General features: G+C 41.8%; 1 protein-coding gene across 14 annotated transcripts in view; it reads right to left on the bottom strand.

The window, feature by feature from the left end:
- KIAA2026 (KIAA2026 ortholog) overlaps window positions 1–26,909 on the bottom strand; it is a 153,451-nt gene that overhangs the window by 88,672 nt on the left and 37,870 nt on the right. For 6 of the 14 annotated variants that reach the window (XR_006281727.1, XR_005293158.2, XM_038403204.2 and 3 more), the window contains one exon: window positions 2,244–2,320. The exons of 6 other annotated variants lie outside the window; for them this stretch is intronic. Coding sequence is in view for 5 of the 8 variants with exons in the window: in XM_038403204.2 (XP_038259132.1) it covers window positions 2,244–2,320 (77 nt within the window). In the remaining 3 variants the exon portion in view is untranslated. Of the gene's footprint in view, window positions 1–2,243; window positions 2,321–14,681; window positions 14,782–26,909 lie in introns of those variants that run through there. 2 more of the 14 variants (XR_006281728.1, XM_043515285.1) reach the window with 2 other exon arrangements.

Genomic DNA, 26,909 nt, shown 5'->3' on the forward strand with positions numbered 1-26,909 from the left:
GCTCAAATCTTATAAAACAAGTACTGTAACAATCCGGAGCAAGTCTTTTCAGGAAAATTAAAAACTTCGTTTATTTCAAACTAGTGATAAGAAGATTTATCACTTACACTGTTATGAAAATTTGAGTTGGCAAATCGTTACACATGAGGATTTATGTTCGCTGACTTGAAAGTGTCTTTATGTTCTGTTCTTCATTCTTTTAAATTATACTTACATGTCTGGCAGTAAATGTTATGAAATCTGCGATTTCATACTCACTTTGGTATTAAAACTATGAAGAGAGAGCAGTGAAACTGGGAAACATTTTTTCATGTTATTTCTCCTCATCGTATTCCCTCCAACTTGATGTTAGAATTATGCTTGAAATATTTACCAATATGTATTTGTAATGCATAATTCGGGTACTTGTTTGTATTTTGGGCAGGTTATGGCTTTTACAAGGTATGAATAATAATTTGCTCAGCCACTGAGATTCTTTTTAAAGCATCTCCCCAATAAGATCTATCCTGATAAAATAAAGTTCAATAAATAATATGTAATTCCTATGTCCACATTATGGTTTTGTTCAGTGTGAAGAGTTTCTATATTGCCAGATATGTCTCATGTATATAAAGCAACTTCTGAAAAAAATTCTGAACTTTATGTATTTGTTTTACAATAGGTCTATGTGCAAGGATAGCAATACTCATATGATTATTAAAGTGCCTCACTTTGCATATTTCATACCTTAAAAACAGGCTTGCAGAGCCTCACTTAATTAAAAGACTACCACTATATTAATGAAATGCTATAAATATTTCTTAAGTACATATTTAGAGCACAGGGCACCAGGAGAGCATTATAAAGGCACACTTTACCCTGCCATATCCAAAAACTTTAGTAGTATTTCCACTATAACTCCTTTCATATGTACATATTCTTGGATAGGACTCCTCTTTTTCAGCCCTGCCTGCATACTGATATTAAAAAAAGATTTCCTAGTAAAGTTGTGCTGCCAGTATTGACAGGTCATAACTTAGTTAAAATAATTTTAAAACTCATTGGGGCTCAGCATTATCTGGAAGACATTTTAGATGACTTATGTCTTGTCTACACTGGAATCAAAACTTGACTAGCTGAAACAGTTTTTAAAAAACAATAGCACAGGCAGGGCCTTATGAATATTTAATTGTGAATTAATATACATGTGGATAATATGCCAAGAAAATATAATTTTTGTGGCATACTTGACATGCTTTCCTCCCCCCACCCCCCGGGACTTTTATCAGTACCCTTTCCTCCTCCATAATCTAACACTTCTAGAGATGCTAGTTGCAAATCTAGTACCTAATACTAGGAGCATAACAAAAATGTTTAGATATAGGTAGTTATCTAGCATCTAGGGTTAGTTACTAGGCATTACCATTTAGAAATTCTATCTGTGACCCCTTCTGCGACACTGCATCTTCACAGAAGAAATGGTTCTATTTGTGGGTTTTCCAGAATGATTATAACTTACGTAAGACCTTAGTGTTAAGAATATTATTGATGCCTTTCTTTAGGTAAGAGATATAAAAGAGTAAAAAGACAGCCTTGTAGTTACAGGAGCACTCCAATCCAAGTGAACATGCATACATAAATCATGATCTATAATAGAAATGCTGAAAGACTTTAGCGGTAGTAGCACAAGAAAACAACACTATTATAGTTAGCATTCTCTTTGGGCTCTCCAGTCTAAAGTTCATGTACAGATAAGAGTTAAAACTTAAAAAAAAAAAAAAAAAGATTTCACAAGTCTGGCTTTTTTCAGTCTCAGAGTAAATCAAGCAAGGTCTCCCTTATACAAGGATATGCAATGTCACACAACATGTAAAAATGCAACTAATTATACCCATGGAAACTACAGGTTTGTTAATATGTACACAGTATTACCTGTTACATGAATCACTATTCATTTTTCAAAGCACGTTCTGTATTTTTTCCTTGACAATCTTAGTTAAGTATCTCTCGGCAACACTATGTAAGGCTGAACATGATTAAATATATATGAAAACATTTACTGCCACAAAAAGCAGCACACATATTTGAGAATTCTATTAGATTAATTCTTTGGTTCTGCTTGTCTGTGGTGGGAAGAAAATAAGAGAGTCACTCCTCATTAATTGCAAGCATAACTTCTAGAGTTACAGCCAATTGCAGTAGAAGATACATGCTCTAAAGACATTTAGATTTCAAGCATATAGAACAAAAATTGAGACATTTACCTGAAATTCTGGCACCGTAGGCTTTGTGACAGCTTTCCTCTTCTTTGTAATTGCTTTTTTAGATATGGATTTTTTTCCTTGTAAGATTAAAAGAGAAAAGCTTCATAATGCTGTTTATTGCACTTCATTAATAAAACCAAATTACATACAACCTTGAAAGTTAAATTATAACGAACAGATGGCTGATGGTGAGTCATGTAAACATAATGAATCAGAACCAGACTCAGCAAAAGCAAACATTAAACTACAAGTACTTGTGTGCGGGGCAGCCTTATTTCAACAATGAACAAAAACACTATAAACGCCAACACACACCAAATGAAAATTAAGGTATTACTGCAAGAACATTAGTAAACTATGAAAGAAACATTCAAACTACCATTGTGAAGTGGGGTGGGGGGGCGGAATCCATAATTTAAACCAGAAACATATATCGGTTAAAAAAACAAAACAAAACAAAACTTACCTACAAAAACTCTTCTCTGATGTTAGTATCCCACACTGATCCACACACTAGGCCTGGGGCCCTGGCGTGTGATATTAAGTGTGCTCTCAGAGCACAAGCAATTTCTAGAAATCACCTCATGGATACACTGGAGTTACCATACCAGAAGAGATCACTGCTCAGTCTAGTCTAGCAACCTGTACCTGGCAGCAGCCAAAACCTAATCTTGCTTTAGAATAAGGCAAACACATTCCCCACAATGCATTTCCTGCCCAATTGCACAATGTAATGATATGAAAGAAAAATTCCTATTAAACTTTAAAGGCAATCAGTTTACCCTTGAAATATCAGGGATAATATTGCTTGTAACCTCTCAATCTAACAAAATAGCTATAAATGTTACATGTGGGCAAGATACCCAGGGATAAATTTCTTTATTTCTACAATCATACACAACTGTACATATTTAACATCTTTGACCTCTTCATTTGCACTCTCTGCCAAGACAATCCATCTCTGCCAAGACTACTATTACTATTCCAAACCTCAGAGTAATTTGCAAAAAGCTGCAAATGAACAAAAATAACCAAATAATTTAAAAACAACCTACCACATAAAATTCCCTTTTTCCCCCTCTAGTATGGATCAGGTAAAAAATTACCAAATTCTTCTCATTGACTTGTCTGGAGTAAGTGTTTTGGGTTTTATTGTGAGGTGATTAAAATTTCATTACCCATATTTTTCCAAATTTGGTTTGATACATTTTAATTATTATTTTAATGTGCAATATGCTTTGTAGTACAAATACAAAGATATGGCGCCTGTTACGATGTATCCAGAACAGCATAGAAAATAATAGTGAAAATATTATTTATATATATATATCAATGATAAATTGTCACCTGGAATACTCTGTTAGGGAATATTCTGTTCTCATCTCATTATTTCAAAAAAGATATAGCAGAAACAGAAGTGGTCTAGAGATGGGAGACAAAAATAATTGTGGACGTGGAAAGACTTCCATATGAGAAGCAGCTGAAAATTGCTGGGAAATTATAATTTAAAAAGAACATGAATAAAAGAGGACATGATAGACGAACACAGAATAATTAATAGTATAAACAAAGACTAAGCACTCCTACTTGCTATAGCAACATATGAACAAGGGGACATTCAATTAAACTGAAAGGTGAAAAATTATACAACTATTAAAAAGAAATCCTTTTTTTCAAAACACATAATTCATTGTCACAATGTCTCATCATGGCCAACTGCTTAATAGGATTCAAAAACAGATTACACATTTATATGGATAATGAGAACATCCACAATTACATAAAAATTATATATATTTTAATAGGAGGGATTTATAAACCTCGTGAAATCACACAAATGTAACACTAGAGGGACCTCAAGAGGTCATCTAATACAGTCCCCTGCACTGAGGCAGGACTAAGTATTATCTAGACCATTCTTGTTTGTCTAACCTGTTCTTAAAAACCTCCAATGACAGCCATTCCACAAACTCTCTAGGTAATTTGTTCCAGTGTTTAACTACCCTTACTGCTAAGAAGTTGTTCCTAATGTCTAACATAAATCTCCCTTGATAAAATTTAAACCCATTACTTCTTGTCCTGTCCTCAATGGATAAGGAAAACAATTTATTATCTTCCTGACAACCTTTTATGTAACTGAAGACTGTTATCATGTCCCCCTCAGTCTTTTCTTCTCCAGACTAAACAAATCCAATTGATAAATCTTTCCTCATCAGTCATGTTTTCTAGATCTTTAATTAATTTTGTTGCATTCCTGTGGACTTTCTCCAATTTGTCCACATCTTTCCCAAAGCATGGTGCCCAAAACTGAACACATTACTCCAGCTGAGGCCTTATCAGTGCCGAGTAGAGTGGAAGAATTATTTCTTGTGTCTTGCTTACAAGACTCCTGCTAATACATCCCAGAATGATGTTGGCTTTTTTTGCAGCATTATTACATTGTTAACTCAGATTTAGTTTGTGATACACTATAACCCCCCAGATCCTCCTCTGTAGTACTTGTTTCTAGGTAATCATTTCCCATTTTGTATTTGTGCAACTGATTATTCCTTCTTAAGCAGAGTACTCTTCATTTGTCCTCACTGAATTTTATTCTATTTATTTATTTATGTATGTCCAGATCATTTTGAATTCTAATCCTACCCTCCAAAGTGCTTGCAACCTCTCCAAGCTTGTATTGTCCACAGACTTCTATAGCGTATTTTCTATGCCATTATCCAAATTTATGAAGATATCTAGAACTGGACCCAGGACAGATCCCTGTGGGACCCTGTGATGGTTTCCCCCCAGGGTATCACCTGGAACTGGTGTACCACTGAGCCTCCTGACCCACCAGCCTGGGCTCCCTCTCACACTGTACTGCTATGACAAGCTGCAAAGTGCTCCAGCCTGTATTTTCACCAGCATACATACAGGTAGGGACACACCCAGCTGCAGTTACATGCAGGCTCTCTGACCAGCCCTTACATAGGAAGGCAACAGCTAAGGCAACTCCCAGTTCCCAGGCACGCATCCCCTCTTGAGTATAAACCCAAAATTATACCGTCTTGTGTTGCACGGGCAACTGTACAGCATAAACTCATAAAGTTTGCCTCCTCCCTCAATGTGAAGAGGAATATGCAACAGCATTTGCCTCTTGAGCTAAGATTCCCATATACTTCACTCCAACTCACTGGTTTAGATAAAGCAAAAACAAGTTTATTAACTACAAAAGATAGGTTTTAAGTGATTATAAGAGATAGCAAACAGATAAGGAAATTACATAGCAAATAAAAAATGCAAACGAATCTTAATATTCTAAATATATTGGATATGAATTAGCAGATTCTTGCCCTAAGAGATGATAAAGGCAGGTTGCAGATTCTTTAGGGGGCAAGCTGCACTTGCTTTACAGCTTGGAATCCCCAGGTGTTTCATTCACAGGCTACAAATCCCTTTAGCTTGGGTCCAGCACTTCCCCAAGTTCAGTTGTTCCTCAGGGGTTTCCAAGAATCTTCTTGTGTGGGGGGTGAAGAATCCCAGATGATATCACTCCTTGCCTTACATAGCTTTTGCATATGGCGGGAACCCTTTGTTTCAAAGCTTGGTTCCCAGACCAGTCTGGGGAAAAATACTAACATCGCAAGATGGAGTCCAGCATCATGTGATCTGATCACATGTCCTGGTAGATTCATAGCAACCATTACTCACAGGCTGTTTGGAGTGTTCTCAGGAAGGCTTATGTGGGAGATAAGCTTCCTAATGGCACATTGCCATGAATAGGCCCTTCCCCACCTACTATCTAGACCAGTGGTTCCCAAACTTGTTCCGCTGCTTGTGCAGGGAAAGCCCTAGCCGGGCCGGTTTGTTTACCTGCTGCATCCACAGGTTCAGACGATCGCGGCTCCCACTGGCCGCGGTTCGCTGCTCCAGGCCAATGGGGGATGCTGGAAGCCAGTACATCCCTCAGCCCGCGCCACTTCCAGCAGTTCCCATTGGCCTGGAGCAGCAAACCACAGCCAGTGGGAGCCGCGATTGGCCAAACCTGCAGACGTGGCAGGTAAACAAACTGGCCCGGCCCAGCAGGGGCTTTCCCTGCACAAGCAGCGGAATAAGTTTCGGAACCACTGATCTAGACTGAAAGCATCTTGTTTACTGGACATTACCCGGGTTTAACGACATTTGAAATACAGATACATAGTCAATATGCATAACTTTTCCAATGACACCTCACATGACTTCTCTTGCATAAAATCAGGGTGGATAAAAATCAATGATTTTTTATATTTAAATTGGATTTTTTTGATAAAATGCTTTTTGAGGAAAAAACTTATCTAAAGAGAGTTTTAATTAAGATACATTATAGCTCAAAGATATCTCATCATGGAATAGGATTATAAATTCTAATTCTATAGTATGAGACGACATATTCATGTAATGTTTAAGAAAAGTTTTGTAAATGAGTTCCAATAGTTCATGGATTAATCTTATGGAGTTCCAGGGGCTTCTGTATAGATTATTTAGGTTAATCTTTCTATCTACCCAATGGGACTCACTGATCAGTCTAGAAGATACCATCAGAGATGCTTAGTTTTGCAGTTCTCAAACTGTAGATTTTTGTCTCCAGAGATAACATGCTTGTTAACAGCAAAAATGTTTTAAATAAATAAATAATATCTAGAGGTGAGAAATAACAGATCTCAACCCTATTGTCCCTCTGCAAATTTGTGTACACACAGTCAATCCCTTACCTCTCTCTAAAAGTGCAAAGTTTCAAAAAGTTCAATTAATAGAAGATTGTTGGGGGCGGAATACATGTGGACAAGGAGAAGAAGTCTGGAGATAAATGTGAGAAGGGAAGGACAGGTAGTAGAAACAAAAGTGAAACTGTTTGAGCAGCAAATTCCAGAAATCTTGAGGTCTTTCTGAGTGTAGCCTTCATTGATTTGAGATCTACTATACCTTCTCTCACTAGAAGGGAAAACCTATAATGGCAGCAGGCTGTAAAGAGACCCAGTTTGGGAATATTTTAATGGGTAATATTTTAATGTCTACCTGTGGGTAAGACAGGCATGCATGCAAAATGCAAACAGTACAACAAAGAAATGCAAGGCCTGGTTGCCCGAATGAAACAATATCATGAGAAGTGTTCCCTCTCAGGAGGAAGCTGCGTTGAAGATGATTCATAGATACTAAGGTCAGAAGGGACCATTATGATCATCTAGTTCGACCTCCTGCACAACGCAGGCCACAGAATCTCACCCACACACTCCTGAGAAAAACCACTCACCTATGTCTGAGCTACTAAAGTCCTCAAATCATGGTTTAAAGACTTCAAGGAGCAGAGTATCCTCCAGCAAGTGACCCGTGCCCCATGCTACAGAGGAAGGCGAAAACCCGCAGGGCCTCTTCCAATCTGCCCTGGAGAAAAATTCCTTCCCGACCTCAAATATGGCAATCAGCTAAACCGTGAGCATATGGGCAAGATTCACCAGCCAGATACCCAGGAAAGAATTTTCTGTAGTAACTCAGATTCCACACCATCTAACATCCCATCACAGGCCATTGGGCCTATTTACCATTCATATTTAAAGATCAATTAATTGCCAAAATCATGTTATCCCATCAGACCATCTCCTCCATAAACTTAGCGAGTTTAATCTTAAAGCCAGATAGGTCTTTTGCCCCCACTGCTTCCCTCGGAAGGCTATTCCAAAACTTCACTCCTCTAATGGTTAGAAACCTTCATCTAATTTCAAGTCTAAACTTCCCAATGACCAGTTTATATCCATTTATTCTTGTGTCCACATTGGTACTGAGCTGAAATAATTCCTCTCTCTCTCTGGTATTTATCCCTATGATATATTTATAGAGAGCAATCATATCTCCCCTCAACCTTCTTTTAGTTAGGCTAAACAAGCCAAGCTCCTTGAGTCTCCTTTCATAAGACAAGTTTTCCATTCCTCGGATCATCCTAGTAGCCCTTCTCTGTACCTGCTCCAGTTTGAATTCATCCTTTTTAAATACCAGAACTGCACACAGTATTCCAGATGAGGTCTCACCAGTGCCTTGTATAACAGTACTAACACCTCCTTATCTCTACTGGAAGATGATGAAAGGAATGTGTCTGAACATGCAGGATCTTCAGGTTGGTAAACTTTTTTATTGCATACTTCTTTATTAAGGACTGCCTGTATTCCTTCTGGATTATTCTTGAATTCTCATGTTTAAGCAAAAAAATTAGTTGGTACTATCTTTTTAGATGCAGTTGTGATAAAAAATGAAGAACAGATCTTCCTTTTACAATTTCACCTTTAAAGTAGTACTGACTGTCAGTGAATGCAATGAGTAGTACTAAATGAGCAGTACGGTAACAATAATTAAATAACTGCATTGACTTATTTTGTTTAGGAGAATCCACCCTCAATATACAGGATTCTGAAGACTATCCACCTTCAAGATCACCATCATTTTCTATAGTTTCAGAGTTATCTGCCAATGATAGTGTTTCAGTCACATCATGTATGTCAATAGCCACAGTATATCATCTATAGCAAAAAGAAAAAAATCTCCATCATCCAGAAACAACCATTGATAAGTTTGTTATAAGAACCAGCAGATTACAAAACAAAGTAATTGATGAAAAAATTGCCTGGTTTGTTTATGCAACAAACTCTCCTTTCCATATGATTGAGAACCCACACTTCATTTACATGGTTCAGTCATTAAGACCAGGATACCGTCCACCCAACGGAGCAGATGTCACAGGCAAACTGCTGGATAAAGTGTATGAAAGAGAAATTGAGCAGTGTGCAAAAGGTCTAGAGGGTAAAATTGTTAACCTGAGTCTTGATGGGGGGAGCAATGTTCACAATGATCTTGTATGTGCATGTGTGACAACAGAAGAAGGGAATGTCTTCCTTACAGGAACAATTGATACATCAGGAAATGTACAAACAGCAGAATACTTACAAGTAGTAGTAGTAAAAGCCATAACAAACTGTGAAAAAATATTCAAATGTCTAGTATGCAGCTGGGTCACAGACAATGCTGCAAATGTATCCAAGATGAGAAGAAATTATTTAGAAGAGAGTCCCAAGCTAATAGCATACGGTTGCAGTGCTCATTTGGTGCACCTCCTAGCCAAAGACTTCAGTGTTCCAGAAATAAAGGCTAATGTTGTTGAAATTTCAAAATACTTCTGTAACAACCATTTTGAAGCAACTGCTCTGAAAAAAGTGGGAGAAACCAAGCTAACGCTCCCACAGGACGTGTGATGGAACTCAGTAGTGGACTGTTTTGAGCACTATATCAAGAACTGGCCTAATCTGATGACAGTTTGTGAAAAAAATCGTGAAAAAATAGATGGAACTGTCACAGCCAAAGTTCTCAACATTGGGCTTAAGAGATGTGTTGAATACATGCTGAGTACCCTGAAACCTATTTCTGTAGCCGTGAACAAAATGCAGGGAAATAGCTGTTCTATTGCTGACACTGTTGAAATTGGGAAGGAACTGAGTGAGATCTTAAAAAGAGAAATATGCAATGACAGAGTTAAATTACAAGCATAAAAAAACAAATATGACAAGCACTATCTGCAGCTCATTTTCTTGCAAATATTCTCAATAATCAGTACCAGGGTCAAACCTTAACTGCTGAAGAGGAAGAGCTGGCTATGACATGGACATCCAGCAACCATCCCTCCATAATGGCAACTATAATAAACTTCTGAACTAAGGGTGAACTATTAAATATATGTTTGCGGATGATGTTTTAAAGAAAGTCACACCAGTGAACTGGTGGAAGTCACTTAAGCACTTGGATTCAGAGTCTGTTGAAGTGACAATCTCACTTTTAACAGCAGTAGCTTCTTCTGCTGGTGTAGAAAGAATATTTTCTTCCTTTGGGCTAATTCATTCCAAATTGAGAAATCGTTTGGGACCTGAAAAAGCAGGAAAGCTTGTTTTTCTTTTCGAGATTATGAACAAACAGGAAAATGAAGGTGAAGATGACTGAGTTAGCTGTAGAAGCCAATATTTTAAGTTTCTCATGTTGACCTGGCTGACATAGTCAATTTAATTTATTTATTTTTAATATTTCATTTAACTATTTTAGTTAAAAACAATTTTAACAAAACCAAACCTGATTTTAAAAAACTTGAATGTTTAACTAAATTCAGGTTTCAGAGTAGCAACTGTGTTAGTCTGTATCTGCAAAAAGAAAAGGAGTACTTGTGGCACCTTAGAGACTAATAAATTTATTTGAGCTTAAGCTTTCGTTAGCTACAGCTCACTTCATCAGATGCATCTTTGCTGTTGAAGAAAAAACAATCCAGAATACATAACGTTGTTGTTTTAGTTAAATAAAACAATTTAAATGTCTGTCTGGTGATGTTCTCATAGCTAATACACTATGGCAAGAAAATCCTCCAAATATTAATGATTAACCTGTTGAAATGGAGATAGTTCACCTCCCAATGATTTCATAAATATCTGCTTCAATTACCTTTAGGAAATGAAATAACCAAATAATCATTCATTTTCTGATATAGCGGTAAAACTAATCTGAAAAGTTTTCAAAATAAATCATTTTAAAATGTACAGTGGGTACCTTCTAAAAATGAAACCTACATTTATCTCTGAGTTGTGAAGAATATGTATTAAGGTTATAACAACCAACAAGAATGCACTTTTATGTAGAAATCCATGATTAAATCGAGTCTTCCTGACTAGATTTAAATCAAGTTGATTTAAATCAAATCCACCCTGCATAAAATGCATCATAATTATGTCATAATCATATCATATCATCACTGTGAAGAATATGGGGTGCAATGTCACAGACCCCACCCATTATTGCCTTTCACCTTGACTGTGAACCACTAATAACTACTCTGAGTATGATTTCCAACCAGTTGTTCATCCATCTTATAATAGCTTTGTCTAGGCTATATTTCCCTAGTTCACTTATGAGAAAGTCATGTGAGACAGTATCAAAAGCCTTACTAAAGTCAAGATATATCACATCTACTGCTTCCCCCTCCTTACCACCCCCTGCCATCCACAAGGCTTGTTGCCCTGTCAAGGAAGGATATTAGGATAGTTTGACATGATTTATTCTTGACAGATCCATATGGAATGTTACTTATAACTTATATCTTCTAGGTGCTTACAAATTGATTGACTGATTATTTGCTCAATTATCTTTCAGGGTACCGAAGTTAAGCTGATTGGTCTAAAATTCCCTGGGTTGTCTTATTTGCCTTTTTATAAACAGGTACAATATTTGCTCTCTTCCTGTCCTATGGGATCTCTCCTGTCCTCCACAAGTTCTCAACAATATTCACTAATGGGTCAGAGCTCTCGTCACACTGTTAAGTATTCTAGGATGTATTTTGTCAATCCCTACTGACTTGAAAACATGTAAGTTGTCTTAGGCTATGGCTACACTACAGCCTATGTCAGCATAACTTATGTCGCTCAGGGGTGAATAAACCACTCCCCGGAGCAACAGAAATTACACCGATATAACCACTCGTGCGCACAATACTATGTCAGCAGAAATGCTTCTCCCACCAACATAGCTTCTGCCGCTGGCTGAGGTGGGCTTTTTTTTTAATGCCGATGGGAGAACTCTCCAGTAGGAATAGAGCGTCTTCACTGGACGCGCTGCAGTAGCATCAGAATAGCTGCGTTGCTGCAGCACTGTATGTATAGACATGGCCTAATTAATTCTTAACTTAGTCTTCCCTATTTTAGCCTCAGATCCTACCCCGTTTACACTGATGTTCACGATGGTAGTCATCTGATCACTGCTCACCTTTTTAGTGAAAACTGAAAGAAAAAAAAGACATTTAATACTTCAGCCATTGCTACATAGTCTGTCATTATCTTTCCTTCCTCATTGAGTAATGGGCCTACCCTATCTTTGATCGTCCTCTTGCTTCTAATGGTTTGCTTCTAATTTGTAAAATGTTTTCTTGTTATTCTTTATGTCCTCAGCTAGTTTAGTCTTGTTTTGTGCCTTGGCCTCTCTAATTTTGTCCCTACATGCTTGTGTTGGTTTTTTTATATTCATCTTTCATAATTTGGCCTAGTTTCCACTTTTTGTATGACTCTTTTTTTATTTTTTAGAGTTTCCAGTCATTGAAAATCTCCTGGTTAAGCCAGGGTGATCTCTTACTGTACTTTCTGTCTTTCCTATGCATTGAAATTCTTTGCTCTTGTGCCCTTAATAATGTCTATTTAAAACACTGCCAACTCTCCTGAACTCTTTTTTCCCTTAAACTTGCTTCCCACGGGATCATACCTATCAATTCTCTGAGTTTGCTAAAGTCTGCCTTCCTGAAATTCATTGCCTTTATTGTGCTGTTTTTCCTCCTGCCATTCCTTAGAATTATGAACATTATCATTTCACGATCACCTTCACCCATACTGCCTTCCACCTTCAAATTCTCAACCAATTCCTCATTTGTCAGAATGAAACCTAGAACATCCTTTCCCCTAGCCACTTTCTCCAATTGCTGTAATAAAAAGTTGTCTCCAATGCATTCCAAGAGCTTGTTTGATAATCTGTGCCTTGCAGTATTATTTTCCCAATAGATATATGGGTAGTTAAGTCCCCCATCACCATCAAGACCCGTGCTTTGGATGATTTTGTTAGTTGTTTAAAAAAAGCCTCATCCATCTCTTCTTCTGGTTAGATGGTCTATAGGAAACGCTTACTCAACATCACCCTTGTTTTTTACCCTTTTCATCCTTACCCAGAGACTTTCAACACCTCTGCCTCCCACTTCTATCTGAACCTCAGTGCAAGCATATACATCTTTGATATATAAGCAAACAGTTCCTCCTTTTTTTCCCTGCCTGAATAAGCTGTACCCTTCTATACCAATATTCCCGTCATATAAACTATCCCACCAAGTCTATGTGATGCCAGTTATGTAATACTTGTGATTATTCACTAGTATCTCTAGTTCTTCCTGTTCTTGCATTGGTATACAGACATCAAAGATGTTCATTAGATCTGCCCTCTATATTCTCTGATCTCTCTTTTGTCCCTGCTGTGATTGCTCCCAGATTGCTCCCAGATTCCGATCCTTCATCTAGGTTTCCGTGGGCTTTTGTCTCCTGCTCCTGTCAAACCTAGTTTAAAGCCCGCCTCACTAGGTTATTCAATCTATATCCAAAGATACTCTTCCCCTTCCTTGATAGGGGGACCCCATCTCTGCTCAACAGTCCTTCTTGAAACAGTATCCAAAATTGAAAAAGCCAAAGCCCTCATGGTGACACCACCTGCACAGCCATGCATTCACCTAGATGTGCCTGTCTCTGCCTGAGACTTTACCCTTAGCCGGAAGGATCAATGAGAACTCCACCTGTGCCTCCAACTCCTTCACCTTCATTCCCAAAGCCCTGTAGTCACTTCTGATTGGCTCAGGATCATATCTTGCATTATCATTAGTACCCACATGGATGAGCAGCATGGAGTAATAGTCAGAGGGCCAGTAGATCCTCAACAATCCTTCTGTAATGTTTTGGATATGGGCCCTGGCAGCAGCATACTTCCCAGAATGCCATGTCAGGCCAGCAGATGGATGCCTCTGTCCCGCTTAGAAGTGATTCATCAAACCTTGCCTTTGTTTCCTCTTGGGAGCAGTGGCTGCAATCCTCCCAGCCTTGGGGGGTACACAGCTTCTTCTCCTCCACCTTCAGGGAGAATTCCTTATCCCTTATTGTCAGGGCAGCATCCTGTCTCTATGGATGGTAGGTTGGGAGCAGGGATAGAGCACTGCCTGCTGCCAGAAGTAACCAGCAGCCTGCTTCCTCAACCTTTGAAGGAGCCATTTCCTCCTCTAGCTGAATTGCTTCCTCAACCTTGGAGGACTCTGCATGCATATTTTCAATGAATTCCTCATGAGCACAGATGCTCCTCAGCCTAGCCACTTCCTCCTGTAGCTCTCCCATCTGATTCCTGAGAGATTCTACCATTAGGCACCTCTCATTCTGGTGGTCTCCCCAACTTGGTTATCTATATAACAAGGAAATGCAGGCCATGGATGCTTCCGGGCAGAAGCATCCATGGTCGGGTTCTGTGTCTACTTGTGCTGGTGCAGTGTTGGCATTGGCAATGTGGCCTTTCCAAACCATGCTGATTTTATTCTTTCTCCCTCCTACCAACTCCCTCTCAAACTCCCCTGTTCGCTAGTTCCCATGGGTCACTTAGTGTCTGGGTTTTAAGCCTCTCTCTTCTAGGTCAGCCCTGTCCCCTCTAACACACAGGGGAAAGGTGATCAAGGATCAAAGGACAGGAGTCTAGAGCCTTCCTAGTGCACTCTCAGCTAGCAGGCTTCTGGCCCCCACTCCCACACAGCCCTCAAACACACAATCCACAACAGACCATGTAATCACACTATAAACTTTAAGCAAGTCAAAAGAAAAATGAAACACACAAACTCACCCAAGAATTAGTCCTCTCTCCTTTTTCAGCACGGATTCTCTCTCATGCTTCTGGATATCTGGATATATGCCAACCAATAACTGATAGAGGAAAATTCTTCCTGACAAGTTTAATGAGCCGTTTATTATGTAATTACCCACTGTACAGTTTCTTGCACCTTCCTCAGTAGCAACCAATAATGGCCCCGTCAGAGACAGGATACTGGACTAAACAGACCACTGGTGTGATCTATTAAAGCTATTCCTAGATCTGAAATTGCATATGTTGAATTTATAGCTACATTTTAGGAGTCTTACATTACCAAAAGTAGAACTGTGGCTGGCACCACACCCACCCACAGATATGAAGAGGAGAAATTTTCAAAAGCACAAAGGGCATACAACTCCCACTGAAAATCAGTAGTTAGCATGTTCTCATCAGGAAATTTCTGGGACCAGAAAGGTTTCCCTCAAATTTTTATAAAAATATAGACTTTTTAAAAAACCCTAAATATTCTGGATATTCTCCCATAGAATGAAGATAGCACTTCTCTTATTTATCTTTCAAAAATATAATCCATGCCTTGGCTGTAGAGTATAGCAGCCCATTTTACTGATTAACATAAAGCCCAATCCTCTGAAATGATGCAACTTCAATGCTGCATACATTATCTAATATACTTAGAAAAAACAGTATTGGAGAATGAAAGATACGCTAACCAAAAGCACAAGGAGATTTCTGATATACTGACACTGAGCTAAAAAGTCTTAGCACCCTGCTGTACTCCTTTCCCTTGACATGCAAGTACTAAATAACATGTTCTGGGGTTTCTGAACTATTAATTGGGTTACTCCTCATGTTTCTTTTAAATTAAAACATGTCATGTACGTTCTCTCTTTATTATATATTTTAGCAGCTATACAACTGGTTGCTAAAATCTAATTATATGTACATTGAAGGGGTGACTTTTGGCAATTTGCAAAGATTATGCTATAGTTCCCAAACCATAATATTTCAGTCTTATGTGTTATAGAAATAATTGAAGATTACTCTAATTTTGAATCAAAAAAAATTGATTTGCTGATATTCAACCCAATGCTGTATAGGGCTTGCCTTCAAGCCACTGTTGCAATGTGACCTCTCTTGGCAATCTGACAAAATTAAAAATCTGGGCATTATGATCACTGATGAATAAAGTAACATTGTGAAAGAGAACTTCCTACCCTACTTGATAAGGGCATAAAGTGATAAGAAAGATATGTTTTTATGAGAGAAGCACATGAATACTATTAAAGTAAATAATAAGACTAAAAAAAATCTACCTAATTAACATTTTGCCCTTGTCATTCTCTGAATTAGTCTCTAAAAAGGACGATAGGTTGTTTATTCATTTCTTTATGGGATAGAAAGAGATCCTGAATGGACCTTAACAACATCAATCTCTTCTAGCTCTAGGTGACTTTAACCTACTTGAGCCTAATCCCAGGCTCTCTATTACATTTAATCTGAGGCTAGCCATGAAATGCCAAGTGAACTAAACCAAACCACTCTAAGATTAAGTCTGTCAAATCCAGTTTCCCTTCAGTACATTTTTACCTGAAATCCATACTAAAAGACCCAAACTTTATCATGCACACTAGTAGAAGACTAAGGGTTTCAGCTATATCTACTAAATTTTATGTAAAACTCCCTTTTACTTTAATCCACGGTTGTTTCAGAAAAAAATATCTTCTAGAGTGGGGGTTCTCAACCTTTTTCGTTGTTGGGTTCCCCCCCAAACATGTTATAAAAACTCCACAGCCCATCTGTGCCCCAAAAAGTGTTTTTCTGAATATAAAAGCCAAGGCCAACATCAGGGGGTAGCAAGCAGGGCAATCGTCCAGGACCCCACAAAGCTCAGTTGCTCAGGCTTCTGCTTCATGCTCCAGGCCCAAGCGGGGAAGCAGGACTCCAAGGGCTTCAGCTCTAAGTCCCAGCGAGTCTAACCATGGCCCTGCTTGGCGGACCCCCTGAAACCTGTTCATGGCTTTCCGGGGGCTGCGGATCCCCAGTTGAGAATAGCTGTTCTAAAGAGCATTGTTTGATTCAAGCACTTAGACACTGGATGACATAAATACAGGGGTTGGACAAAAAAACAGGAGCTAGAACTTACTTTGAGAAACTGACCTAAAAAAATCCCTTAGAAAGTGATTAGAATAATATCACTGATAGTAAAATATCAAAGGAAATGCTCTTCTATCTAAAGTTATTCAATATTCCATAAGATTTACTGAACCCCCTCTTCAGTACACAACAAGGGATTATTACCCAAAGACAAATGTTTGGGATGTGGTTAATTATAGGTGGGGCTGGCAGCATCACCTATTGCTAAGGTTGTCCAACACTTTCCATTACCAAACTCTGTTTTCAACTGCTTATAAAATTTTGTTCAACTTTAACCACTTGGCTGAGGCAGTGGGTTGGGATGCGGAAGGGGGTGAGGGCTCCAGCTGGGAGTACAGGCTTTGGGGTAGGGTCAGAAATGAGGGGTTCAGGGTGCAGGAGAGGGCTCCGGGCTGGGGCAGGAGGTTGGGGTAGGGGGCGTAAGGGCTCTGGCTGGGGTGCAGACTCTGGGGTGGGGCTGGGGATGAGGGGTTTGGAGTGTAGGAAGGTGCTCCAGGCTGGGATCAAGGGGTTCGGTGGGTGGGAGGGGGGATCAGGGCTGGGGCAGGGAAATGGGGGGGTGAGAGCTCTGGCTGGGGGTGTGGGCTCTGGAATCGGGATGAGGAGTTTGGGGTACAGAAGGAAGCTCTGGGCTGAGACTGAGGGGTTTGCAGGACAGAAGGTGGATTGGGGCTGGGACAGGGGGAGAGGCACAGGAGGTGGTGCAGGCTCCAGGCAGCGCTTATCTCAGGCAGCTCATGGAAGCAGCGGCATGTCCCCCCACCCAGCTCCTATGTGGAGGGGCAACCAGGCGGCTCTGCGCGCTGCCCAGTCCGCAGGTGTCGCCCCGCAGCTCCCATTGGCGATGGGTTCCCAGCCAATGGGAGCTGCGGAGCTGGCGCTTAGGGTGAGGGCAGCGCACGGAGCCCACTGGTTGCCCCTATACCCACGAGTGGGAGAGGAGGACATGCTGCTGCTTCCAGGAGCCGCGCAGAGCCAAGGCAGGCAGGCAGCCTGCCTTAGCCCCGCTGCACCGCCGACCGGACTTTAACGGCCCCGTCAGCAGTGCTGAACGGAGCGTCCAGGGTCCCTTTTTGACCGGGTGTTCCAGTCAAAAACCGGACACCTGCCAACCCTACTGCTACAGTGCTGTACGTACAGATCTATCCCTAGTTAATGTCTGAGATGCACTCAGATCCGTTAGCAATAAGAACCATTTTGTTTTCAGCTGACACAGACCAGCCACAGGTATTTAATTGCAGTACAGACAGATCCTAATGTATCTACAGAAACCTCATAACTCAGGAGTGGGCAAACTTTTTGGCCTGAGGGTCACATCTGGGTATGGAAATTGTATGGTGGGCTGTGAATGTTCATGAGATTGGGTTGGGGTGTCGGAGTGGGCATGGGCTCTGGGGTGGGGCCAGAAATGAGGAGTTCAAGGTGCGGAGGGGACTCTGGGCTGGGATAGGGGGTTGGGTTGCACGGGGGGAGGTGAGAGCTCTGGCTGGAGGTGTGGGCTCTGGGGTGGGGCTGGGGTTGCAGGAGGGGGCTCTGGGCTAGGATCACGGAGTTAGGAGGGCGGGAGGGGGATCAGGCTGGGGCAGGGGGTTGGGTATGGAAGGGGGTCAGGGGGCAGGCTCTGGGTGGCGCTTATCTCAAGCAGCTCCCAGAAGCAACGGCATGTCCCCCCTCCAGCTCCTACATGGAGGCGCAGCCAGGCAGCTCCGCATGCTGTCCTGTATGCAGGCGCCACCACTGCAGCTCTCACTGGCCGTGGTTCCCGGCCAATGGGAGCTGCAGGGGCAATGCGCATAGCCCCCTGGCTGCCCCTATGCATAGGAGTCGGAAGGGGAAAATGCCGCTGCTTCCGGGAGCTGTGCGTAGCCACGGCACACGCAGAGTGGGGCAAGCCTCTAATACTATGTGACAGCCTTGCATTTGTGATGTCAGGGCCAAGATGTTTAATTTGCAAATCACTCCTTGCATTACACACTTATTCAAACACAAGCGTATAAAAATTATATATGGTTTTTGTTTTAAATATCTGAAAAATGTAAGCCAATGAGATGACTGAGCAGGCACATTATTCCAGTAGTGGTCATACCAGTGCCAAATACAGAAGTAATATAACCTCCTTACTACTCCTATTTGATATTCATTTGTTCATGCACCAAAGGATAGCATCAGATCTTTTGGCTACAACCATAGGCACCGACTCTTTGGGTGCTCTGGGGCTGGAGCACCCACGGAAAAAAAATAGGGGGTGCTCAGCACCCACCAGGATGACCAGCTGTTGGCAGCTAGGGATCAACTGTTTTGTGGGTGCCTCGACTTATGAGCTGTTTCCTAGGGGCAGCCTGCGCACAATTGTGATCAGTTGTTTGGTGGGCAGGCTCAGATCAGCTGTTTCCCACCTCCCTGCTCCTGCAGGGGCTGAGTGAGTCTCACAAAAAAAAAAAAAAAAAGCCTTAGGGTTAGGTGTGGGTGGGAGTGCTGGGCTATCTGTAGCAGCACAGCCAGCCCCTGCTCACCTAGGGCCGCCCCACACCTCTTGGGCTGATGGCCATGGCGTCCATGTGTATGGTTGCTCCCTGCCAGCCAGGCTCCACTCCAGCCACAGCAGGCATCAGGTGACCCAAGAGAGCCTAGCTAGGCTAGGGCTGGGTGCAGTGGTGGTTCAGGGGGAGGAGAAGCTTCAACCCCGGCAGGAGCCATGCTGGGGAACAGAGGAGGAGCCCTGACCCCAGCAGGAGCAGCACTGTGAGGGATGGTGGGGGAGGAGAAGCCCCGGACCCAAGCAGGAGCCGCACTGGGTGGGGGGAGGGGAGGAGAAGCCCCAGACCTTGGCAGAAGATGTGGGGCTGAAGTCCCCAGCTCAGGAGCCCCAGGCACCCTAGTGGCAGAAGCTGCAGGGCTGAAGCCCCAACCCCCTTCTGTGCGGAGCTGGCCTGAGCGTCTCTCTCCTCCATCCCCCCTGCACAGAGCTAGCTTTCACTCCCAGGCTGTGGAGAAATTCAGCCCAAATCTACCCACCTTGGTATCTCCATTTTCCCCATCATCACACAGCCATGAATGGATTTAGCCTAGGACGCAGCATCAGCATTAGCCCCATTTGGCAGGTGGGATCTAGGGGACACAGAAGTGAAGTGACTTTTGCAAGGCTAAGCAGGGAGTTTGTGGCAAAGCAGACCCAGAACACCTGAGCCCGAGGCCTGCGCCTTAACCACTAGGCCACCTTCCCACCCAAGGAAGGGGAACCTCCTCTGCTACTTTGACTGTGTGGGTGGTAGCAGGCACTAGATAGAGCCACCAGGAGTTGGGGAGGAGAGATGGAAAAAGGGACATGGGTGGGAAGCAAGAAGGGGGGAACATCAGGAAGGGGAGCAAGGACTTAGAGAAGAAACAAGAGAAAGGGAAAGGGGCAGGGAGAGCGAAAGAAAGGGAGAGGAGAAAGGGGCAGGGAGAGGGGAAAGACTCTCCACTGCTTGTCCCTCTCATCCACCTTCTTCCACAGCCAGCAGTGGCCCTCAGCTCCCAAACAGGCCCTAAGCAGGTGTGAAGCCCAGAGTGAACATAATGTCTTTAATCTGGGATGTTAGTGAAGACAGCTTGTAGCTGAGTGCAATGATTTTAATATACTGTAATTCATGTTAATGTAATGATATATTTCATTACTATCTAATAAGGGTTACATTGTTAAGACGTCAATGATAGACACACATTCAATAACAGAATATGGAACAAGTGTATAAATATGCTGAAAACTGCCAGTTTTGGGGGGAGGCGGAGCCCCCCCCCAAACACACACACCTCGCATTCAAGGCGGGAGAGGGCAGAAAGGAGTGAGCAGTGGGTAGGAGATGCTCTGGGGAGAGACCTAAGGGGAGGGGGCAGAGCGGGGGCAGGAAGAGGTGGACTGGGGCAGAGTGAGGGCGGGGCCTTGGAGAAGGGGGCAGAGCCGGGATGGGGCACCCACTGGCAAAACCAAAAGTCAGCATCTATGGCTACAACCTCACACTGGGAGCTCATGTTCAGTTATTAACCAGCAGGATCCTCCCAAGTCTTTTTCCAGAGTCACAGCTTCCCAGGACAGAGTCCCGTATCCCATAAGTATGGGGCCTGCATTATTTGTTCCTAAATGTATGATTTTTCACGTGGTCATAATAAAATGGATATTGCTTGCTTGTGCCTAAGCTGACCAAGCGATCCAGATAGGTCACTGATCCAGAACAATCTTCTTATTTACCATTCCCACAATCTTTGTGTCATCTGCAAACTTTATCAGTAATGATTTTATGTTTTCTTCCAGGTCATTTGTAAAAATAACTAGCATAGGACCAGCACTAGAAGCACAACTGCTTCTTGATGATTCCCCATTTACATTTGAAACCTGTCCACTTTAATCCATTTAACATGTGCCATGTTGATTTTGTATCATTCTAGTTTCTTAATTAAAATGTTGTGCAGTACCAAGCCAGATGCTTTTCAGAAGTCTAAGTACAGGCAGTCCTTGACTTTACAACGTTCGACTGACGACAAACCGCACTTACAACGCTTCTGAATTGACACGCTGATTCAACTTACAGCAGTTGGTTTCAACTTTATGATGCTCGGTCCCACAATGGAGTGGGTAGCAGTTCTGAGTTACAACGTTTTGACTTACAACGCAATTTTCAGGAACCAATGACTGTGTCCTAAGTCTGAGGACTGCCTGTATATCAACACAGCTATTTTTATCACCCAAACTTTATATCTCAAAGAGTTAGCTTCACAAGGATTTATCTTCCATAAATTCATGTTGACTGGCATTAATTTTATTACCTTCCTTTAATTCTTTATTAATCAAGACCCATATCAGCAATTCCATTATTTTGCCCAGGACTGATGTCAGGCTAACCGACGTATACCTATCCAGCTGGTCCCGTTTACCTTTTTAAAATATTGGCACCACATCAGCTTTCTTCCAGTCCTTTGTAACTTCCCAGTGGTAACAATATTTTATTTTATTTGAGAGAATGAGACCAAAGTCCAACAAACGGGAAAAACAACAACAAAAATTCTTGTTGGACTCTAAATTTGAAGTCTGAGGTGCCTGTGGAGAAATCATCAGAATTCACTTTCCCCAGCCTGGGAACATCTAATTGCAGCTCTCTCTTTTCTCCAATAGTCAGAGAAAGCTTTCCTTCCTTATTCTGAACTGGAGTAATATGTACTATATAAAGTTCCACTGGTCTGTTCTAAAACAAGGACCTTATTTTTTCTTAAGTTTTAGTGCTTAAATTACCATATTGACAGCCCTGGGGACTACTACACAAATCGGTCATTGGCAATAAGAGTACAAGTTTCCTCCGCAATGCCATGTCCACGGGCCTCAACTCTGACCTAGAAGAACACCTTTAAAATGTAAGAATATAGTGTAGTCCTATACTTGATATACCTTGACCTCTCTGCAGAGGTCCAGTAAGACATAGTAACAAGATAAATTTATAGCTAGTCTAAGCAAAAAACATTTATCAAATACCCAAATAACTTCTACACTCTGCGGGTTTTATATTCTGATATTTTAATTCCTTCCTCAAAGCAGTCTTTGATCAGCCAGATTTCCAGGTTTGAAAATGTACATTCTCACTGACTGAATAAATGAGACAGAGCTGACACTAGCCTAGAAAGGAACTTTATCAAGTGAGGCACCACCAAAATAATATCTAATAATTAAATCATGTGTTTTTGAAAACCATGATTTATTTTAACAGGGACAATAGAGATCATATTTACCATTCTGACCTATTTTTAAGAAGACTTGTATTTGTAAGTTTCACAGTAAGCTGTCACTGATGCAATTCTCTCAAAATCTCTCACGATGGCAAATATAGTGAACATCCCAGAAAGATTTTTTTAACTGAGACTCTTTAACAATGCTCAAAACCTAGCTTTTGGAAAAGGTTTTTAGAGAAAATGTTGCAAATGTTATTCACCTGTAACCTGTGAGGAATTCCTCTTGACTTGAAATTGTAATGATTTACAAGAACGGAACCTCTTATAATAAAAAAGGGTGGGGTGAGGTGAAGATTTGCTGCATAGAAAAATATGGTTTGAGACCTGAAGTCCAGAAAAGGAGGGACTAAAAACAGGGAGTGTCTTAAATCACTCTAATTTTTGCCATTAGCCATGGCAAAATACAGGCTTACCTACATTTAAAATGCTGCAGCTGAATTCTAGCACTATCTAACCAAGGGTTAGGTAGATTTAACTGTGTCATTCAGGGGTGTGGATTTTTCACACCCCTGACCAACACTGTTACACCAACCTAATTTCTTAGTGTAGACCAGGTCTAAGGGTGAACTCATACAGCCACCTGGTCCTCAGACCTCTTTAACTCCACGAATTCTAACATTTTCAACCAAATTCCATCGAAAAATTTGATTTGCCCTACCAGATCTTAAATTGAATTGCAAGCCTGAACTATCTGTTAACAGAAATAGTAACACCCAGTTACCTTTACAAGGGCATAGGACACACTTTATCCCCTCCTGTTGTTTCCTGAAGTTCAGAGGGCAACTGAAATCTCATATTTGTTAGGTGCTTCTTTTATTTTTAAATGTAGACTGTTCTATTCCCACCCAACAGCTCCTCATCTAGAAATACACAAGGTTCAGGGATCCAGCAAATTGCGAGACAGAGTGCATGTCAGGGGTTTCTGTGCTGACATTGTTTGCATCTGCCTGGTTTCAAAACAGCAGAGGTCTTACAACAAATGAATAATTAACTGACTCACAACACAGAATGATTTTAGGAAATAAAATTAAATCTCAGTGACACATATTTCTGAGGACATTGGTGCTGAATGACAAACACAGAGGCCTGATGCTTCAAGAACTCTGTTACAATGTAGAAAAATAAAGTGGTCCTACAGTATTTCATTATATGCTCTTAACCTAGTTGATAGGCCTTTCTAAAACTAGATCAGTGGTTTTCAAACTTTTTTTTTTTTGGAGACCCAGTTGAAGAAAATTGTTGATACCTGCGACTGAATGGAGCTGTGGATGAGCGGTTTGGGGTGTGTGTGGGGGGGGGGGCCTCTGGGTTGGGGCAACAGATTGGGCTGTGGGGGTGAGGGCTGCAGGGTGGGGCAGGAATGTGGGGTTCAGGGTGTGCTTTGGGCTTGGTGCAGGCTCCGGGGTGGGGACGGGGATGAGGGGTTTAGGGTGCAGGAAGGGACTCCGGGTTTGAGGGGGCTCAGGGCTGGAACAGGGGGTTGGAATGCAGGAGGGGGTCAGGGCTCTGGACTGAGGGTGCAGGCTCTGGGGTGGGGCTGGGGATGAAGGGTTTGGGGTGCAGGAAAGGGTTCAATGGGGGGCTCAGACCTAGGGCAGGGGATTGGGGCGCAGACTTACCTCGGGCAGTTCCCAGTCAGCAGCGCAGTGGGGGTGCTAAGGCAGGCTTCCTGCCTGTCCTGGCACCAAGGACTGCACTGCGCCTCAGAAGCAGCCAGCTGCAGGTCCAACTCCTAGGCAGAGGCGCGCAAGCGGCTCCACACAGCTCTCGCCCGCAGGCACCAGTAACCTGCCAATGGGAATGTGGAACCAATGCTCAGGGCGGGGATAGTGCGCGGAGCCACATGGCGCCCCCAGCTAGGAGCTGGACCTGCTGCTGGCCGTTTCTGGGGCACAGTGCAGTGTCAGAACAGGTAGGGACTACCCTGCCTTAGCTGGGCAGTACCACCAGCGGGACTTTTAATGGCCCAGTAGGTGGTGCTAATCAGAGACACCGTGATCCAGTGCCTTACATTCCACAACCCACTTTTGGGTTGTGACCCGCAGTTTGAAAACCATTGATCTAAATGACATCTGATGCTATTGTAACAGAATTTTTACAACTCCAAGAACATAGTTAAGGGTGTGGATGGAATTTATACTGAACACCACCAGATTAATTACCCACATGTTAAAAGGAATTACTACTTAAATCTCAGAGTCTGAATTCCATACCAAACACAAACCATCTTTATGTTCCACATAAGTATTTACAATTTTGACTACTGTCAGGGTTCCCTCCCCACTCTGTACTCTGGGATACAGATGTGGGGACCTGCATAAAAGACCCCCAAGCTTATTTCTACCAGCTTAGGTTCAAACTTCCCCAAGGCACAAATCCTTTCCTTGTCCTTCGACGGTATTGCTGCCACCATCAAGTGATTTAGCCGAAGATTTAGGGAAAGGGCCACTTGGAGTCCCTGTTTCCCCAAAATATTCCCCCAAGCCCCTTTACCCCCTTTCCTGGGGAGTCTTGAAAATAATATCCTCACCAATTGGTACAATGTGAGCACAGACCAAACTCCTTAGGTTTTAGGACACTGAAAATAAATCAAGTTCTTAAAAGAAGAATTTTATTTAAAAAAAAAGTAAAAGAATCACACCTGCAAAAATCAGGATGGAAGTTAATTTTTACAGGGTAATAAAAAGATTTAAAACACAGAGGATTTCCCTATAGGATCACATTCAAAGTTGCAAAAAAAACAGGAATAAAATTCACTCTTAGCACAGGGAAAATTCACAAGCTAAAACAAAAGATAATGTAACGCATTTCCTTGCCATTACTTACAATTTTTGTAATCTTAGATGCTCATTTCAGCTATGTTTTCAGGAGATATATTTCCTGCCCGGTCTTTCGCTCCCCATCCAGAGAGTGAACAACACAAAGAGAGCACACATAAAACCTACCCCCAGATTTGAAAGTATCTTCTTTCCTCATTGGCCCTTTTGGTCAGGTGCCAACTAGATTATTTGAGCTTCTTACCCCTTACAGGGAAAGATTCAGTACAGCTACCCAGGAGGGATTTTATGCTACCCTTAGCTGTATGGTTATGACAACTGCAAAGAAGGGAGAAACAAAACAAGTGTATTGCTTTGAAGCTCTTAGGTTTCAGAGTAGCAGCCGTGTTAGTCTTTATTTGCAAAAAGAAAAGGAGTACTTGTGGCACCATAGAGCCTAAAATTTATTTGAGCATAAGCTTTCGTGAGCTACAGCTCACTTCATCGGATGCATTCGGTGAAAAAAATAGAGGGGAGATTGATATACACGCACAGAGAACATGAAACAATGGGTTTTATCATACACACTGTAAGGAGAGTGATCACTTAAGATGAGCCATCACCAGCGGGGGGGGGGGGGAGGAGGAAAACCTTTCATGGTGACAAGCAAGGTGGGCCATTTCCAGCAGTTAACAAGACCATCTAAGGAACAGTGGGGGGTGGGATGGTAGGGGAGAAATAACATGGGGAAATAGTTTTACTTTGGAAAACGTTTCATGGTGACAAACAAGGTGGGCCATTTCCAGCAGTTAATAAGAACGTCTGAGGAACAGTGGGGGGGAGAAATAACATGGGGAAATAGTTTTACTTTGTGTAATGTCTCATCCACTCCTAGTCTCTATTCAAGCCTAAATTAATTGTATCCAGTTTGCAAATTAATTCCAATTCAGCAGTCTCTCGTTGGAGTCTGTTTTTGAAGTTTTTTTGTTGAAGGATAGCCACTCTCAGGTCTGTAATCGAGTGACCGGAGAGATTGAAGTGTTCTCCAACTGGTTTTTGAATGTTATAATTCTTGATGTCTGATTTGTGTCCATTTATTCTTTTATGTAGAGACTGGCCAGTTTCACCAATGTACATGGCAGAGGGGCATTGCTGGCACATGATGGCATATATCATATTGGTAGATGTGCAGGTGAACAAGCCTCTGATAGTGTGGCTGATGTGATTAGGCCCTATGATGGTGTCCCCTGAATAGATATGTGGACACAGTTGGCAATGGGCTTTGTTGCAAGGATAGGTTCCTGGGTTAGTGGTTCTGTTGTGTGGTGTGTGGTTGCTGGTGAGTATTTGCTTCAGGTTGGGGGGCTGTCTGTAAGCAAGGACTGGCCTGTCTCCCAAGATCTGTGAGAGCGATGGGTCGTCCTTCAGGATAGATTGTAGATCCTTGATGATGTGTTGGAGAGGTTTTAGTTGGGGGCTGAAGGTGATGGCTAGTGGCGTTCTGTTATTTTCTTTGTTTTACAAGGAGATAATGCCTGCTTCTTTTTTTATGTCACCCAAAAGGGAGAACAAG

This window comes from Dermochelys coriacea, chromosome 5 (genome assembly GCF_009764565.3).
Source record: "Dermochelys coriacea isolate rDerCor1 chromosome 5, rDerCor1.pri.v4, whole genome shotgun sequence".
Classification (NCBI taxonomy): domain Eukaryota; kingdom Metazoa; phylum Chordata; order Testudines; family Dermochelyidae; genus Dermochelys; species Dermochelys coriacea.